Here is a 17,906-nt window from a genome sequence, read left to right on the forward strand (position 1 = left end):
GGGCAGGGACTGTCTCTGCCCAGCAAGCACAACACTGATTTTACTTTTCCCGTCCAAAGACGGCTTTTTCTATTTTTGGGTACTACTTTTTCCTAGTCTCAACTTCCAGTTTTCCCAATTTGCATTTGGAAATTGCGCTTAATAAATCAGAGATCCCAGCCTTCCGAGGAAATCGGATGTCGGCTTCAGGAAGGGCTTTTCTTGCAAGCCCTGCACTTGTCTCCAAATACAGGGTCTGAATTAACACACTTGAAATCCACACGGAGAAGGGCAGAGAGGGGTTTTGAGTTTCAGGGGTGAACTTTGCCTTGCATGTAATGATCCTTTGGGGTCTTGGATTTCAGGCAACGCAATTAAGACGTAAGCTGATCACCCACTTTGCTGGAGGAAGACTCCATAAGCCTCTTAGGTGGAATGGCTGTGAGTAATTCCGAGAGCCGAGATTTCTGACTTGTGCCCGCCGCATCCGGATTCCTAATGCTCTCAGAATCCATCTCTCTTAAACCAGCCTCTCTGACCAGTGGAGTATTAAGTGAACAGAGCCTGAGCAATTCAGACGGTTAGAGGTTGCACTGAAGCATTTAAATGCCAAACAAGCAAATCCTACATCCCAGCAGAGAGAGAACCAAGAAAATTCTGTCATTATCTGAAAGTCAGCAGTGAACCTGAGATTTCAAGTCAGGACAAAGTGGCTGCCGTTCCTTTTGTCTTGGTTAGTTTATCTGGCATTAAACCTCTTCCTGTGCTCATCTCCTGCTGAGGTCAAGTTCAGGGATCATGGAGAGTAGTTGAGACTGGCATTAAGAATTGCTCGAAATAATGTATAAATCCCAAGAACTCATCTCAGTTCATTTAGAACACACACACACGTTTTTTTGTGACTCAGGAAATTTTATCCATTCTTTCCACACATGTCATTAGCCATCTCCTGCTTCTGTGGGAAGAGGATTATTTACCGAGATAATGATGACAGCCAGCGTTTATTGAAAGCTTCTCGCCCCCACATCCCAGTCGGCTAAGCTCTTTGCACACCGTCCCTCTCTTAACTCTCACACAACCGCGAAAACAAGAGCCCTGTGTCCTAGGTGTCGTGTTTCTCAGGATGTTCCCCTCGCCCCTAACCCCCAAGGCCAGTGTTGCCCCAAAGCCCTGAACATCAGGATGTGCTGAGCAGGGCTGTGGGGTGAGTTCAAAGAAAACCGGGCAGAGTCCTTGCTTTGCCAAGACTGTGCAACCCTGTGGGGTGGGCAGGCGGGCGTGAGAGCGTACAGTCTGCACAGCGTGTGTTAAAGACTGAGGCAGAGGCAGAGGGAGTTTCCGTCGTGGCTCAGTGGTAATGAACCCGCCTCATATCCATGAGGATGCAGGTTCAATCCCTGGCCTCACTCAGTGGGTTAAGGATCCGGTGTTGCCCTTAGCCGCAGTGTAGATCACAGACTCGGTTCGGATCCCGAGTTGCTGTGGCTGTGGTGTAGGCCAGCAGCTGCGGCTCCGATTCAGCCACTAGCCTGGGAACTTCCATATGATGTGGATGCGGCCCTAAAAAGCAAAATAAATAAATAGGTAAATAAATAAAGGCCGTGACAGAGAAAAACGCAGCGTGTCTTTGGAGCAGATGGGAAATACCCAATTTCCAAGAGGGGACTCATGGGCCCTTTTAAAGGGCAGGTGGGAATGAGATCAGCGGAGAAGGCAAGAAAGGGCTGGAGGACCTGAGAGCACCAGGGCGTGCAGTGCAGGAGGGACTTGGACGTGGGCAAGGGGCTTAGAGCGGATGGATGGCTCCACTTGGCAATGCAGCAAGACATGTAGGCAGGGGCCAGGGGAAGAGGGGCCGAGCGGTGACCGTCCCAAAGCCCCCCTTCCACTTAGCTCATGGCCAGGAAATCCTTTTGTGTGTGTTCAGTCAGATTCCTGCCTTGTTTCTTTTTAGCCTGTGGACCCGGATTTATTCTCATTAGTCACTCACCTGGTACCAGTCAGGAAGCCACTGACCAGCTCAGGAAAGACGGAGCCCTCTGAGTGCTGGAGTTCCTCTGATTTTACCCTGGACAGGTTATTCATGCTGAGCCAGAGAGAACAGTCCAGAAGGAGTCAGGAGTAGCTGCTGCTCATCTGTATATTCATTCATTCAACAAGTATTTTTTTTTTCTTGCTTTTTTTTGCTTTTTAAGGCCACACCTGTGGCATAGCCTGGGAAGTTCCCAGGCTAGGGGTCGAATCGGAGCGACAGCTGCCAGCCTTCGCCGCAGCCACAGCAATGCGGGATCTGAGCTGCATCTGTGACCTATACCACAGGTCAGGGCTAACCCGGATCTGTAGCCCGCTGAGCAAGGCCAGGGATCGAATCTGCATCCTCCTGGGATACTAGTCGGATTCGTTAACCACTGCGCCACAACAGGAACTCCCGTCAAATATTTCTTAGCCTTCTCTCTGCCAGGCTGAAGGCATGAAGCATTGCAGACGCGGTGTGGGTGACGCTGCCCAAGTCTCTCCTCTGCAAGGTGCTGTTAGGCTCACTTACCCGATGAGGACCAGGTGCTCAGAGAGCACAGGGCACCTGCTGGGCAGGGGGACTGTTCCCACCCCTGCAGCTCCAACGCCAGGACCGCCTCACTACACCCAGCTGCAAAAACGGCAGCTGCTGACAGGAAGCATAGGCTGTCACAACCAGACACAGGTTTTAGAAATACTCAGTTATCTCAGGCTCGTGCAAAGCTGATTTGACAACCCATATTCATATCCGTTCCTTCAGTCATTTCTTCCAAGTCCGTGCACACCTGCCAGGCGCCAGGCCCCACGGAGGTAATGGAGAGAAGGCAGCTGATTTGTGTGTGTTGATGTGTGAACCTCGGCTGTCTCTGGTCTGAACCACACAAAAGGACTCTGTTCCTGTGCCCACTCGGGTGAGGGGCAGAGGCTAAGAAATAGAGGGAGGAAACCACTATTAATAGTGCGCCTACTATGGGCCAGGCTCTCTGCCAAATCCTTGACCAAGGTCATCTCCTGGCAACCAAGTGAAGTGGGAAGAGCTTACCTCTATTTTCAAGGTCAGGTAGGAGTTCCCTCGGGGCTTGGAGGGTTAAGGATCTGATGACATAGCATTGTCACTGTTGTGGCTGTGGCTAGGGTCGCTGCTATGGCATGGGTTCAAACCCTAGCCTGGAAACTTTCACATGCTGCAGGCATGACCAAAACGAAAAAACAGATGAGGTAACTGAGGTTTGGGAAGGTTGCAGATTTGCTGAAGGACACCAGATGGGTTTTGCGCCAGGGCAGCTTTCTGCTGGGGACTTATTCACTGTGTGTGTATGTGTGTGTGTGTGTGTGTGTGTGTGTCTGTGTGTACACGTGCGCCAAGAAGATTTTCTGGGAAACCTTTCTCACAATAACAGCATTGAATCCATACACAAAATACAGACTGGAGTTCTCCTGCAGTGCAGCAGGTTGAGAATTCAGCATTGTCGCTGCAGTGGCTTGGGTCGCTGCTATGGCTCGAGTTCAGTCCCTGGCCCAGGAACTTCCATATGCCGCGGGCACAGCCAAAACAAAACAACACAAAACATGAAGATCAGGAAACTTTTGAACTTCTTTGCAGAACAGATACTGACTCACAGACTGAAAAACTTATGGTTTCCAAAGGAGACAGTTTCGGGGGTGGGGGGATGCGATGGGGGGATGGGATGGAAATCCTATAAAACTGGATTCTGATGATCATTGTACAACCATAAATGTAATAAATTCATTGAGTAATGAAAAAAATTGAAAAAGAAAGCAATCAAAAAAATAAAAATGAAATGGAGACAGTTACAAAGAAAACTAATTACGTTGAGAGGTATTATCAGAATATTGAAACATCTGAAAGGCAGTCATACATGTGCTTTTTTGTGATGAATCCAGTGCCATGACGTCATGGCAGGTTGAATGCTACCATAATTTTGAAGCATAGCAAGTGACAAGGGGAACATAGCAATTCCTGGAGATCACAGGGTATAAAATGACCCAGGATTTCTGTGGGGGAAAGTCGCAGGGTACATCCGGGGCACTGAAGACATTACTCCGGTTTATTTTTACTTTCATAATTGAAAGATACGCTAAATTCTAGCTCAAGATCAGTAAATTAAAACCTGATTAGTAAATTTAAAATATTTTTCTCATCCAAGCTCATGGTCCCCCCTTCCAAAGTCCTGTCCTTGGGGAGTGTCCCTGGATACCATTTATGTCACACACCCCTGTTCCAGGGATATTTGCTAAAGCTTTGCCTCTGTGAGTCGCTCTCCCAGCACCTTGGAGCCATGCAAAGAAAGTTACTGATGGAGTTCCCGTCATGGCTCAGTGGTTAACGAATCCGACTAGGAACTATGAGGTTGCAGGTTCGGTCCCTGGCCTCGCTCAGTGGGTTAAGGATCCGGCGTTGCCATGAGCTGTGGTGTAGGTCGCAGACGCGGCTCAGATCCCGCATTGCCGTGGCTGTGGCGTAGGCTGGTGGCTACAGCTCCGATTCGACCCCTAGCCTGGGAACCTCCATATGCTGTGGGAGTGGCCCGAGAAATGGCAAAAAGACAAAAAAAAAAAAGTTACTGATGCAGAGGAGATGGAAATGGGGGAGGAACCAAGCTTTGCTGCGTGTTACTATGAGCTGGGCATTTTATATCCTGGATCTCATTGAAGCTACACTTCAGCATAGCAGGCAACTGAATTCAGAGAACTTAGGAAACGCACCGAAAGTGTAATAGCTAGGCCCTTGCCAAGACGGGATCTGAACCAAGCCCTAAGCCCTGTCCTCTTCCAAGCCACTGAGTCAGATTGCGCACGGAGGCGCGCGCCCGGGTCACACGCGGCGGCGGCAGCGGCGGAGGTGTGCGTCTTTTTGGAGAGGGACGGGAAATTGCGAAAGCCTGCACTCAAGGAGGAAAATTGTTCACTTTTGCTTATTTTGTAGCCAAAAGCTGGGTCTCTTGGATCGGGTTCGCCTTTCTAATCCTCGTGGTAGCAATACTAAAGGAAAGCTATTTACCCCTCTGAATGTAGATGCCATAGAAGAAAGTCCTTCTAAAGAACCAAAGCCTGTTGGCTCAAACAATAAAGAGCGTTTCCGCACCGCCTTCCGCATGAAAGCGTACGCTTTCTGGCAGAGCTCTGAAGGTAAAGCCCTTCTTCTTCCTCACTCCTCCCCTCCTCCCTCCATCCCTCCCCTGCGGAAGGACCCACCGGTCTACAGAGTCGTCCCTTCCTACTCTCCCTGAACCAGCTCTCTCGCGTCTTATCCACGTCTCCTTGGCTGGAGGCGTCTGTGAGCAGAGGGCTCCCGTTAGCTCTTCTCCCGGCCAAGGTCACCTCATGCCTCGGCACAGCCCCTCCCGGGAGGCTCAGGACATTTCGCCGTGTTTCCCAAGGGTGGCCATGATGAGTGGGTTGCCACCGAGGTCACCTTGAAGGATGGAGGAGGAGGGCCAGGTGCAGAGTGATCTGGACCCCTCGGGGCCTCGGCACCCCTAGGGGCTGGGAAAAGGTGTCAGCAGAGCGCCTGGGGGAGGGGGGGTGCTGGAGGAGCGATGCCTCTGTGCGCCCCTTTCACTGATGAAAAGGAAAGATGAGCAGGACTCAGAAAGGTCACAAAGATAAGGACAGACAAAGACTTGGAACTCGGGTCTGACAAATGCCCACATGTGTGTCCTTTGCTGCCTCCCATGGTCACTTGGGGCCCCGGGAGCTCCCCGGGCTTCTCCCTCAGCCATCAGTCCTGAGCTGCCGGGACCGCAGAGTCCGACTTCTGGATGACAGAAGGGCGATGCTAAGCACGTCAGAGTGACGTCACCGCTGGAGAACACGTCCGGGTCTCCGACAAGTGGGAAGGGGCCCTCGGGAGGTTGATCTTGGAAGGCTCTGCCTGAACCAGGTCCCCAAGCCTTGCCCAGGGCTCTGGCCTCCCGCTGACACCTGTGTCTTCCTCCCAGATGCCGGGACGGGCGACCCCACAGCGGAAGACAGGGGCTGCGGGAATGACTTCCTCATCGAAGACATGATCCCCACCCTGAAGGCTGCCATCCGAGCCGTCAGGTAAGGCCCCACGGCCCCACAGCGGAACCGCCTCGGAAACCACCCCCTGCCCCAGCTCAGCCCCAAGGGGCTGGGCTCTGTAACACCCTCCTGGGCTTTGGGAAGGTGGGCAGGAAGTCCCTCCAGTAAGCCCTGAATGAGGCTCCAGGGTGTGTCCCTGCGCTAAGGGGGTACTGCCTAAAGAAAAATGATTTCTGTGTTAGCATCATCTCTGCGCCTTATGAAAACGCGTCTCTGGCTTCCGACACTCTTTCCAACAGTCACCCTCTTGTCTCGCTCTGACCACCATTTATTTTGAAGGGTATTGGGGGAGGGGAGTGTATTGACCCGGCGTTTTTTCTTTTATAGGCTTTTTGCTCAAAATAACTTTTCTTCCATCTGCCCTCATCTATCTAGCTCTCTTTAATTAGCATTTTCAACAAGATAATCAATTACAGGATTTTTTGGTCTGTTTCAGACAAGACTATAATTCTCCCTGGCTATTTCTGTTTTGCTTAGAATGCCACAAGAATATAAAAATACACTGCTACTTGAAGAAACCTGTGACCAGGATGTGGGCTTATAAGCACTGCAGTGGCGGCAGTGAATTCTAGAAACTAAGTGGAAGATTCTAAGAACTAGTCTGCTATTTTCAGAACAGTCACTGTCTTATAGATCCGGGAAACACCATAGTTTATAATACGTGGCCCCCAGCAAAACCATTGACCTGGTTCCTTAGGACAATGTGCCAGAAATAAGACTGGAGCAAAACACAACTACCTGAATTGAGAACTGGTTCAATGATCATATTCAAAGAAACCCAGTGAATAAATCTGTGTCAAGCCAGAGGGAGGTCTTTGTTGGGATGCTTCATGGTCTGGCGTCTGCCCTGCTCTTTTTAGCACTGTCTTCGTTGCCATAGTTCAGGGGTTGGCAGACTTTTTCTATAAAGAGCCAGGGAGTAAATATGTCAGGCTTTCTGATCTGTAGGTCTCTGTTGTACCCCACGTTGACTTTCTGGTGCAAAAGCAGCCACAGACGGTCCCTAAATGAATGACTGTGTTCCAGCCTCACTTTACTTTCAGTTACAGGTGGTGGGGGAGTTCCCATTGTGGCTCAGAGGTTAAGAATCCGATGAGTGTCCATGAGGACTTGGGTTTGATCCCTGGCCCCACTTAGTGGGTTAAGGATCTGGTGTTGCTGTTGTGTAGGTAGCAGACACGGCTGGAATCCCGTGTTGCTGTGGCTGTGGTGTAGGCTGGCAGCCACAGCTCTGATTTGTCCCCTAGCCTGGGAACTTCCATGTGCCGCAGGTACGGCCCTAAAAAGAAAAAAAAGAAAAAGAAAAAAAGGCAGCAAATGCCAGATTTGGCCTGATAGCTACCTATGTAAAGGGCAGGTCTAGAAAATGACACAAAATTGGAAAGGAGAGTACGCTATATAGGCCAAAGTAGTGTTTAGATGCTGGAGCTGTGGGCTATGACAGACAACACGCACTTTGCATGCACCATAAGAAAGGCCTTTGTAAGTACAAGAGGGGAGGGGGGCCTGGGGAGGTGTGTTATCTGTCACTGGCCTGTGATTTGGGGTTTTCACTGACACTGCATTCAGCAAGCACTGACCTCATGGAGTTCCCACTGTGGCACAGTGGATTAAGGGTCCAACTGCCGCAGCTCAGGTCACTGCAGAGATGCTGTCTCGATCCCTGGTGCCGCACAGTGGGTTAACAGGATCCTGTATGGCCACAGGGGCATGGGTCACAGCCGAGGCTTAGAGTCTGTCCCTTTAGGGGACTTCCATGTGCCGCAGATGTGGTCATAAAATAAAAATAAAAAGAATCGACCTCAGGATGGGGCTTTCAGGGAGCATCCGTTATCTAGGATGACTTTATTGGCTCCCAGGAAGATGGAGGGGAGGATTCAGCAGCTCCAAGTCCTAGATGTCCCACTTTACTGAGAACCTGAGAAAACTCGGGGAACAGAAGCTGGGGTTTCTCTTCCAGGCGCTCACAAGCCAATGGGTTAAAGAGGCTATTGAGGAAGAGCTGTCAGCTGTCCTCAGCTAGAAAGCTGTGTGACCCAGTGATTAGGGACCATGAGCTTTGTTGGTATAAGAGCCTGGGTTTGAAGAAGGTTCTGACGTGGTCAGCTCCATGGGCCTGGGAAGGTGCAGATGCTCTTGGCCACAGCTGCATCACCTGTAAAGCAACCTGTCAGCAGATTGTCGGAAATGCACTTAGTTCGGTGTCTGGCATGTCCTGAACATACGATAAACATTAGCTCTTATTGTTAGTATGCATTTCTTATTAGTCCCGTAACTGAAAGGAGGCAGTCATGAAGGAGAGCCACCAGCCAGCCGAATCCAGTGTGGCTCCAAGAGGTAGACCCAGGGCCAAGAGCTGGAACTTCTCAAGTCATTTCTCTTTGGTTCTTGTATCCCACCCAAGCCCAGCGTTCGCTCATCTCGCATCATGATTTCCTTTCCTCTCCACGCCTCGTGACAAATGCCTCCACTTTGCCTTGCAGGATTCTGCAATTCCGTCTCTATAAAAAAAAATTCAAAGAGACGTTGAGGCCTTACGATGTGAAGGATGTGATTGAGCAGTATTCCGCAGGACATCTAGACATGCTTTCCAGGATCAAGTACCTTCAGACCAGGTGAGACAGCTTAGCTGGAAGGACAGTGCGCTCCTGACTGCGGGGGAGTCAGACAGAGCCAGGTAAACCTTAGAGCTGAGAGCGAAAGGCCTTGGCTAACCACCATGCTGGGGAGAAGTTTTAAGAACAGGCATACTCATCCATCGTGAAAATCAAGGCCAACCAACACCAGATCAAAGGGGTGGGAAGGATTTCTGTGACGTTGACATGGTCAAGATCAACACCCTGATGAGGCCTCCTGGACAGCAAAGGCATCTGTCCTCCTGGCCCCTGACTGGGATGCTTTGGGTGTTGCCCACAAAATCACGCTTCTCTAAAATGAGTCCAGCTGATTACCTAAAATTTAGGCAATCGAGATTATCTAAAATTATATAAATTTTCACTCAATTAGAAGTTCATCAGGTGTTATTTATAATGGTAAAAATATGGAAACAGCGTTGATTTCCCAACCAATAATTGCCACTATTTTAGTTGAGCCCCTGAGTTCTCTCTTGTCTCTCTGTTCCCTTAGAATCCCCAGGGGATTGCATTCTAGCTGCCATGTTACCAGTGAGAAAACCAAAGCTCATGGGGCAATGGACTAGGAGGTGGCAGAGTTGGCAGTCAAACCAAATCCAGCTTGGTTACAAAACCCTTGTTCTCTGTAACACACCACAGTGCCTCAATTATAGCAATAGTGATTAAGGCAAGAACGGTACTTACTCTCATTAAAAAGTTATGCAGCCATCACATAACATTTAGCAAATGTATACAACGAGATAAAAATTATGTGATCTGTGAATATATATTTGCAAAGTACAATCACTAATAGTACACTCAGATATATATGTACACACACTAACACATGTACTTATATGTACACATATATGATTATATTTATATATAGTCTGCCTAGATCTCGTGATTCTCTTTACTGTTATATTTGTGCAATTGCAAAGATGTACACACATACATTTATTCAGAAATACACACAGTGGATACACACTGTCCCTTATGGGAGCCTAGAGAGACACAGTAAGACTCCCTGCAGGACTTACAGTGGCTATACTGAGGTGATAAGTTCATGGGTGATTTTTTTTTCTACTTTTTACATGTATCGACTCTTGAATGAATTGAAAAGTATCATTTTAAAAGGGAAAATGATCTAAAAGAACTCAAGGGCCCTATGATGCCGAGTCATAGAACTGATGTCAGGAGGCCAAAGCCTGTCTGAGGCTCGTGGTCAGACCCGTGCGAGATTTCAAATGGACAGGAGTCAGGTCCTCTCTGGACCTCAGTTTTCGCATCTGAATATGCTGCCATTGGAGGGTCCTGCAGAGGTAATGGGACCATCGTGTGGAATGAGGGGGACATTAGTGGCGCTGTTGGGTTGGAAGAACGCTTATCTGTGGCCGTTCTTTATCCATACGTGGAATAGCAACTGTGACTGCCAACTGCAGTGGCGGGCACACAGTCGGCGCTCCATGCCTGCCCAACAAAAAGCTGTGTGCACAGGTTCTGAGGCGGACATGCTGTTCTTTGGGCAAAGATGGCTCTCTGAGAGATGAAAGGAGGGGACACGATGGGTAGGACATAGCAGACTCCGGCAATGTCAGCCCGAATTAATGAGCATTGAGTGGATCCGGTATGTGCTGTTTATGACTCTTGGCTGGAGTTTGTCTGCCTCAATGGACTAATCACAGAGCTCCAGCTATGCCAATACTGCAGGAGGCCAGAGGGAAAGGAAGGGTGATTGGGTACACGGTGACGTCACTGGAGCAACAAGATGGGTTTACAGAGAGAGGGAGTGAGGCCTGGCTCCTTCGGGGTGCCTGATCTTCGTGGTCCTGGGCCTGGGACAAGCCTTCAAGGCTCCTCACGCCCTGCCCCTGCCCTAGCCCTGCATGTGTCTCTATTGTGCTCAGGGTGGCACAGGTGAGGAGCTGGTGCCTTGTGCAGGATAGAAGCGGGGTGTGGAAGCCAGTGTTGGATCCAGCCCCCCAAGAGCCAGAGGAGCCTGCCAAGCAGCAGAGAAAAGAGAGCACAGCAGAAAACAGAGCCTAGGGTTTAGCAGGGGAAACTCCCGAACTAGATAGTTTGGAGAGAATGAAAAGGCTGGAGGACCAGAGAGGCTGTAGCACACCTGACATGTCCTATAAGAAAGAACAGGACGCAACCATCACCCTGCCTCAGTGTTTGCTGCCTCCCTCTCCTCCGGGATTGGAGAGATGCTCTGGGTACCCCTGGACCAAAAAAAAAAAAAGGTAACGATATATTGAGATAATACATTCTGATAAATTCTCTCCCTCTGGCTTTCTGTCTCTGTCTCCATCTCCCCCACCTCCTCCTGTCCCTTTCCCCTTCCTCTCTTTTTTTTTTTTTCTCTTCTCCTTTATGTTCCAGACCCACACCTGACCACAGAGGGAATAGAATGCATTGCTTCCCTCTCTTTGCCTGTAAAGCTCTCTGTGATTTAACCACCAGCCCCTCCTTTGTGTGTTCTCTTTCAGAATAGACATGATTTTCACTCCCGGACCTCCATCTACTCCAAAACACAAGAAGTCTCAGAAGGGGGCAGCCTTCACCTACCCGTCCCAGCAGTCTCCCAGGTGGGGCCCGTGTCACGGACTGACGGGCTGTGTGGTGCCAAAGCCCACAGAGCCTCCCCTCCCCAAATCCCAGCCGGGCTCCCTGACAGTGGGGTGAGGTTGCCGCTCCCCTAAGTCAGATGAGGAAAAAGCATTTGGAGCCTGTTGCAGCATGTGGCACCCAAGAGGTGTATATACGAAACACTTACAGCCCCTCTGCCCAGACCATGTGGGTGACACTCCTTTTTATGGCTGTTGAAAGAAACAGATGGTTTCCTTCTTAGAAAATAAGAGGAGACATACAAGTTTTACTGGAACCGAAAGATTGCGTATGTTCTGTTAGAGCCCAGGGTGCTGTAACCTGGTCATCAGCTTTGGCTTTTCCTGTATCCTCATCCAGGATTTCCGCCCCCATAGCAGAGCTGGAGAAGGAAATCAGATGTGAGACCCCCAACACTGTAGCAGGTAGAACTCGGTCCCCTCAACAGAGCAGATCTGCTCTCCCTCCAAACGTGGTTGGGAACTGTCCTTTTACAGGTCCTGATGAAAGACTTCTCCTTTAGAAAGTCCGCTGCCTGAATTTACACTTCTTTATTCCCAGATGTCTTCAAGGCAGGTAACCTAAGTGATGAAAGGAGTTAGGCATAAGAAATAGTGCGCCCTTTGTAATAATAAGGCTCCTTCTCAGAGAAGAAGGAAGAGCATTCAGGATGATAATATATGCGGCTAATCTTCAGCCTCAGCCCCGGGGACAGACTAGCAAGCGGTGAGCCAAGGGACCCTCAAAAGCACGTGCCCCTTTCCAGGGAGGGACTTGTCACTCTCTTGTGCTGTTGCCAGTTTTAGGACCAAAGATCCTCTGTCTCCAGAGCATTAAACGTCTCAAGAAAAGCTGCCATCCAGATTTGATGTGAAATACCCCATTTTTGAGATGGCTTTATTGTTTTTAAAACCTGGTATGAGCTAAGGGAGACACTGACAGGCTAAATTCAGACATGGGCCACTGGGGGCAGCAGCAGGGGTAGGGGGATCTTTTTAGGGCCGCACCCACAGCATATGGAGGTTCCCAGGCTAGGGGTCCGATAGGAGCTGCAGCTGCCAGCCTACACCACAGCCACAGCAACGCAGGATCCAAGGCATGTCTGCAACTTACACTGCAGCTCACGGCGACGCCGGATCCCTAGCACCCTGAGCAAGGCCAGGGATCAAACCCTCATCCTCATGGATACGTCGGGTTCCTAACCCGCTGAGCCACAGTGGGAGCTCTCAGGCCACCAGTTTTTGACATCCACTTTCATTCAAGACTGCTCCGCCCAAGACAGGCCAGGGACCCAGCAGGAGACAGTAGGTAAAGACAAAAATCAACTGCCTAGAAAGGGCCAGGCGTGCATGGTGTAGGGCAGAAGCTAGACTCCCTGAAAGTTTCAATCCTCATTCCCACCAGCCTCATTTTCTGCATCGTTTTCCAGATTTTGCCTCTGTTTTCCACCCTTAACAGAACAGATGAAATAGTGATACCCACTGGGAAGAACTTAACAGAGGAGACAAGCCCTCCCCCACCCCACCCCGCCCTCCCCCTGTCGCCTGAGACTGAAAGGCAAAGGAACCCAATTTAAAGGAATCAAAGCCTCTGGGCACAGTGAGGCAGTGTAGCAACCGTGGCAGGAAGCTTAATACTCAGCTTCACGTTTTCCTGCAGTGAACACCGTAAGCCCTGGGCGTCCCGTTGCAGGCAGGGAGAGGCTGGCCTTTCCTGACTCTCCTGGGCCTCCAGAGTTGAGTGGCCTCTTGCGGACTCCATAAGCCTGCACGTGAGGCGGGTAGATCCAGGGGCCGTGGTCCACCCAGCAGAAGGGACCCTGCCAAGCAGACATAGTTCTCTGCCTCTTACCCAATGTGGGCTCTTTCCTAGGAATGAACCGTATGGAGCCAGACCTGCCACATCAGAAACGGAAGACCAAAGCATGATGGGGAAGTTTGTGAAGGTCGAGAGGCAGGTAGGTCGTTCCTGTCCCTCCCCCAAAACAAGTGTGTGAAGCTTAATTTCAAATGTCTTCTTTTTCCCCCAGAGGGAGATGATAGGCTTGAGTATCACCATTCCAGAAAGGATGTGGAAATGAAGTCTCTCATTTAGCCCTTTACTGGCTGAGGGAGCACTGTAGTGATGCAAGGGAATTCATTGTTCTGAGCCTCAGTTTCCTTGTCTGTAAAATGGGGTGGGGTTTTTTTGCTTTCTATCTCTCTCTCTCTTTTTTTTTTTTTTCTTTTCAGGGCCGTACCTGCAGCATATGGAAGTTCCCAGGCTAGGGGTCCAATTGGAGCTACAGCTGCTGGCTTATACCACAGCCACAGCAACGCTCTTCTGAGCCGTATCTGTGACCTACACCACAACTTGTGGCAACGCAGGACCCTTAACCCACTGAGCGAGGCCAGGGATGGAATCCACATCCTCATGGATACTAGTTGGGTTCTTAACCCACTGAGCCACAACGGGAACTCCTAAAATGGGGAATTTAATCCCTCACGAGGTTGCTCTGAGGGTCCAATCAGCTGATCCCTGACCATGACCTAGAAGAGCAGCTGGCATACCGTACACTTTCCACAAGTGGGCGCTCCTGTTACCATCATACCCTTGATGGCGTTTAAGGAATGTGAGTGCCTTTCTCCACATAGGTCCATGATCGTCCTATGTGGGGATGGGTGTGTGGCCTGTATGAGGAGACCCGGGAGCGGGCAGGCTGTGGGTAGGCTCCATTCAGTGCAGAAAGAAATCCATTCACTCACAGCGCCCCAGGGAGCTCACCTCTCTTTCCCACCGTAAAGTAGCTTCAATTTCAGCATCCTTTGCCTAACTTTACACCAGATGAATAGCTCTGTCAGGTGCCTTTAGGACTCCCATCCATCTTTTTATTTTATTCAGAGCCCGACATTGTGCAGGAGAGGCAAGAGAACACTTGAGTGATTATTCTTTTTTGGCGTAGCAAGAATATCCTTTTCCATTTTAAAATTTTAATTTGTCATCTCAGCTCTTCCATGCACTGGCTCTGCGATGTTCGACAAGTTACCTCATCTCTCTGTGCCTCTGTTTTCTCACCTGTAAGTAGAGAGGATGATAGCGTCCATCGCATAGGGCTGGAATGAAAATGAAAGAAGTTAATACCTTCCTTTTTTTTCTTTATAGGGCCGCACCTGGGGCATATGGAAGTTTCCAGTCTAGGGGTCCAACTGGAGCTGGAGCTGCTGGCCTACCCCACAGCCACTGCAACACCGGATCCCGAGCCACATCTGCAACCTATGCCACAGCTCACAGCAACACCGGATCCTTAACCCACTAAGCTAGGCCAGGGATCGAACCCACATCCTCATGCCTACTAGTCAGGTTCTTTAACCCACTGAGCCACAGCGGGAACTGAAATAAGTTAATATCTTTAAAGTTATACTAACTGCTAGATAAGTATTAGTTATTGTTAAGGTTTGGGTACCAGCTCAGCCATGGCCTCGTTCAGTGCAGGGTGATATACTTGTCTCTAGTGCTTCCTGGCAAGTTAGGAATTATCAGAGAAAAAAAAACAGCCCATGCACGCAAGCACACACACTTGTGTCTGCCCTCAAGAAGATTTCGGTTAAGTTCTTGATTTTGTACGTAGGAAGAGATAGATGCAGCTTATCTCAGTGTATCTTCCACTGGCCTCCAAAGCCCCTGGGCCAGATCTTCAGTTGAAAGAAGCTCCATTCTTGCCAAGCACTGCCCTTTATCTTTGGGGCTGACATCACCAGGTAAGTGAAACATGCACAAACAGCCTAGATGCTTCTGTCTCAGGGAATGTTTGCAAATCAAGAACTCCCACTCTTTTTTTTTTTTTGGTCTTTTCAGGGCTGCACCTGCCGCACATGGATGTTCCCAGGCTAGGGGTCGAATCGGAGCTGTAGCTGCTGGTCTACACCACAGTCACAGCAACCACAGATCCGAGCTGCATCTGCGACCTACACCCCTGCTCAAGGCAGCGCCGGATCCCTAACCCACTGAGCCAGGCCAGGGATTGAACTTGCATCCTCATGGATGCTATCAGATTCATTTCCGCTGAGCCATGATGGGACCTCCAAAAACTCCCACTCCTTGACCCCAACAGCAGCAGCAAGGCGACCTCCTCCTTGGGTAAAAATTGGCCTCCAGCTGTCTCTCTGTTTCGGCTGTCGCTTTCTGGAAGGCCCTTGCCTCGATTGTTTCTAGATTAGCAGGAATATATGCGCAGGCCTCAAAATCAAGAGGTGGGAAGTAACTAGCTGTTGGGATGATAGTGACAAGCAGGAAGCCTCTTCCTGTCTGAAGAGTAAATGCTATAGTTTTTCCTCCCGACCCATCCCAGCGCCCCACAGGCCCCGAGAGAGCAGTGATTCCCAGTTCTCTGTGTCGTCCAGGTTCATGACATGGGGAAGAAGCTGGATTTCCTGGTGGATATGCACATGCAGCACATGGAAAGGCTCCAGGTCCATGTCACCGAGTTCTACCCGACCAAGGGGTCCTCCTCCCCAGCCGAGGTGGAGAGGAAACAGGACCCCAGGGATCCGGATTTGAACACCATCCTCTGTAACTATTCCGAGACAGGCCCCCCAGACCCCGCCTACACGTTCCACCAGGTGCCCGTCGACAAAGTCGGCCCCTATGGGTTTTTTGCCCACGACCCAGTGAACCTGCCCCGAGGGGGACCCAGTTCTGGAAAGGTCCACGCCACCCTCTCCTCCCCAGCAGCGACATATGCAGAAAGGCCCACCGTCCTGCCAATCTTGACTCTTCTCGACTCCCGAGGGGGCTTCCACTCCCAGGCTGAACAGCACGGGCCCTGCTCAGAGCGGGTCTCCCCCCGGCAGAGACCCAGCCTCACCCGGGACAGCGACACGCCCTTGTCCCTGATGTCGGTCAACCACGAGGAGCTGGAACGGTCTCCAAGTGGCTTCAGCATCTCCCAGGACAGAGACGACTATGCATTTGGCCCGGGTGGGGGCTCGAGCTGGATGAGAGAGAAGCGGTACCTCGCCGAGGGTGAGACAGACACAGACACAGACCCTTTCACCCCCAGCGGCTCCATGCCTCTGTCGTCCACGGGGGATGGCATTTCGGATTCAATCTGGACCCCTTCCAACAAGCCCACGTGAGAGGGGTCGTGGGCTGACTCCTCCTTGTCATGTAGACAGACTCTGTATAGCTCACTTTGCTCTCACGCCCGCCTCGTACCCGTGAGATCGCCGGTGGCTGCGTCAAACGCCTGCATGTGCGTGGCGGCCCCACCTGGGCAGGGGCTTTTCAAGGCTTTTTTCCTCCCCAGGTCACTACAGTGAAGCTGCCTCCTTTCAAGCATGGTTTGCATGACTTTCCACTATATAAATGGTCCCGCTAATCTCTTCTAGGGTACGCATTTATCTGCTGTTCTTACTTTGAATCATGGCTGGACCAGTACAGGGAGAAAGTACGGATGCGCTGTGCTGTGTGTCTGCGTGGTTGGCTGATTTGGGTTTGGGTTTCGTAAGCAAAGCCCTTTCTGTTACTTCTCGCATCCCTGCCCCTTTGTATAAAACACTCCAACGATGACCTGTTTGCTAAAGCAAGCAGATGATTCTCTCGACAGAAATCCATGGCGAACCGGGAGTTCCCGTTGTGGCTCAGTGGTAACAAACCCGACCAGGATCCATGAGGACACAGGTTTGATCCCTGGCCTCGCTCAGTGGGTTAAGGATCCAGCATTGCCGTGAGCCGTGGTGTAGGTCGCACCTGCAACTCGCATCTTGCATTGCTGTGGCTGTGGTGTAGGCCGGCCACTGCAGCACCGATTCCACCCCTCGCCTGGGAATTTCCATATGTCACAGGTGCAGCCCTAACAAGCAAAAACAGGGAAAAAAAAGGGTTTTTATTTTTTATTTTTTTGAGGTTGCCTCCTCACCCTAAACCTGAGGAAAGGGGCAAGATAGTCATCGCATCTCCAAAACCCAAAATTTAAAACATTATTTTATTAAGGAAAAAGCTCTTGACACGTCCTCACTTGATCTGTCCTTGTCAACTGTCCCGCCTCGGTGTCCGCATCAGTAAGATGTCGTGGCAATTCCAAGTGCAGCATTTCAGATGGGTTGCGAATGGGCAGGGAGAAGACACAGACGCGTTAAAATAGTTCCCAACTGATGTGGCCAAAGATAACAAAATGTGCCAGAAATGGGATGTCCCTCCGGGCAAGAGCTACGTTCAGTGCCTTCAAAACGAGGTTCCAACTCGCATTCCTCCCCAAGAAGCTTGTGCAGAATCTCAAGTAAGAACTAAGGTCAAGAGGGTACACAGAAATGATCTGGTCCAGGTCTTTCCTTGGGAAAATGAGACACCTTAGGCTCAGGTAAAGATACAGTCCCAGGATCACTCTCCTGTCCCCTGGAGAACTGGGACCCAAAGCTCAGTCAGCTGACTCACTCCAGGCCCTGGTCTCCTCCTGCCACACCGCTTTGCCAGTTTTCACAATGGGACCCAAAGTGGTGCCAGGCTACCTGTGTTCTGTGTTGTGTGTAAAGCCCTCAGGACACAGTTTGTCTGGGGGCGGGGGCGGGGGGAGTGTCTGCTTTTATTGCAACATATGCTTATCTGATGCTTTGCTTTTTGGATCTA

General features: G+C 50.4%; 1 protein-coding gene across 1 annotated transcript in view; it reads left to right on the forward strand.

Moving 5' to 3' along the window:
- KCNQ3 (potassium voltage-gated channel subfamily Q member 3) overlaps positions 1 to 16,648 on the forward strand; it is a 302,377-nt gene extending 285,729 nt beyond the window's left edge. Inside the window, 6 exon segments of the mRNA XM_047783229.1 lie at positions 4,943 to 5,145; positions 5,958 to 6,060; positions 8,565 to 8,696; positions 11,186 to 11,284; positions 13,176 to 13,260; positions 15,683 to 16,648. Coding sequence (XP_047639185.1) covers positions 4,943 to 5,145; positions 5,958 to 6,060; positions 8,565 to 8,696; positions 11,186 to 11,284; positions 13,176 to 13,260; positions 15,683 to 16,417 — 1,357 coding nt within the window. The 3' untranslated portion in view covers positions 16,418 to 16,648.
- Positions 16,649 to 17,906: the final 1,258 nt, after the last annotated feature.

This window comes from Phacochoerus africanus, chromosome 6 (genome assembly GCF_016906955.1).
Source record: "Phacochoerus africanus isolate WHEZ1 chromosome 6, ROS_Pafr_v1, whole genome shotgun sequence".
Taxonomy (NCBI): domain Eukaryota; kingdom Metazoa; phylum Chordata; class Mammalia; order Artiodactyla; family Suidae; genus Phacochoerus; species Phacochoerus africanus.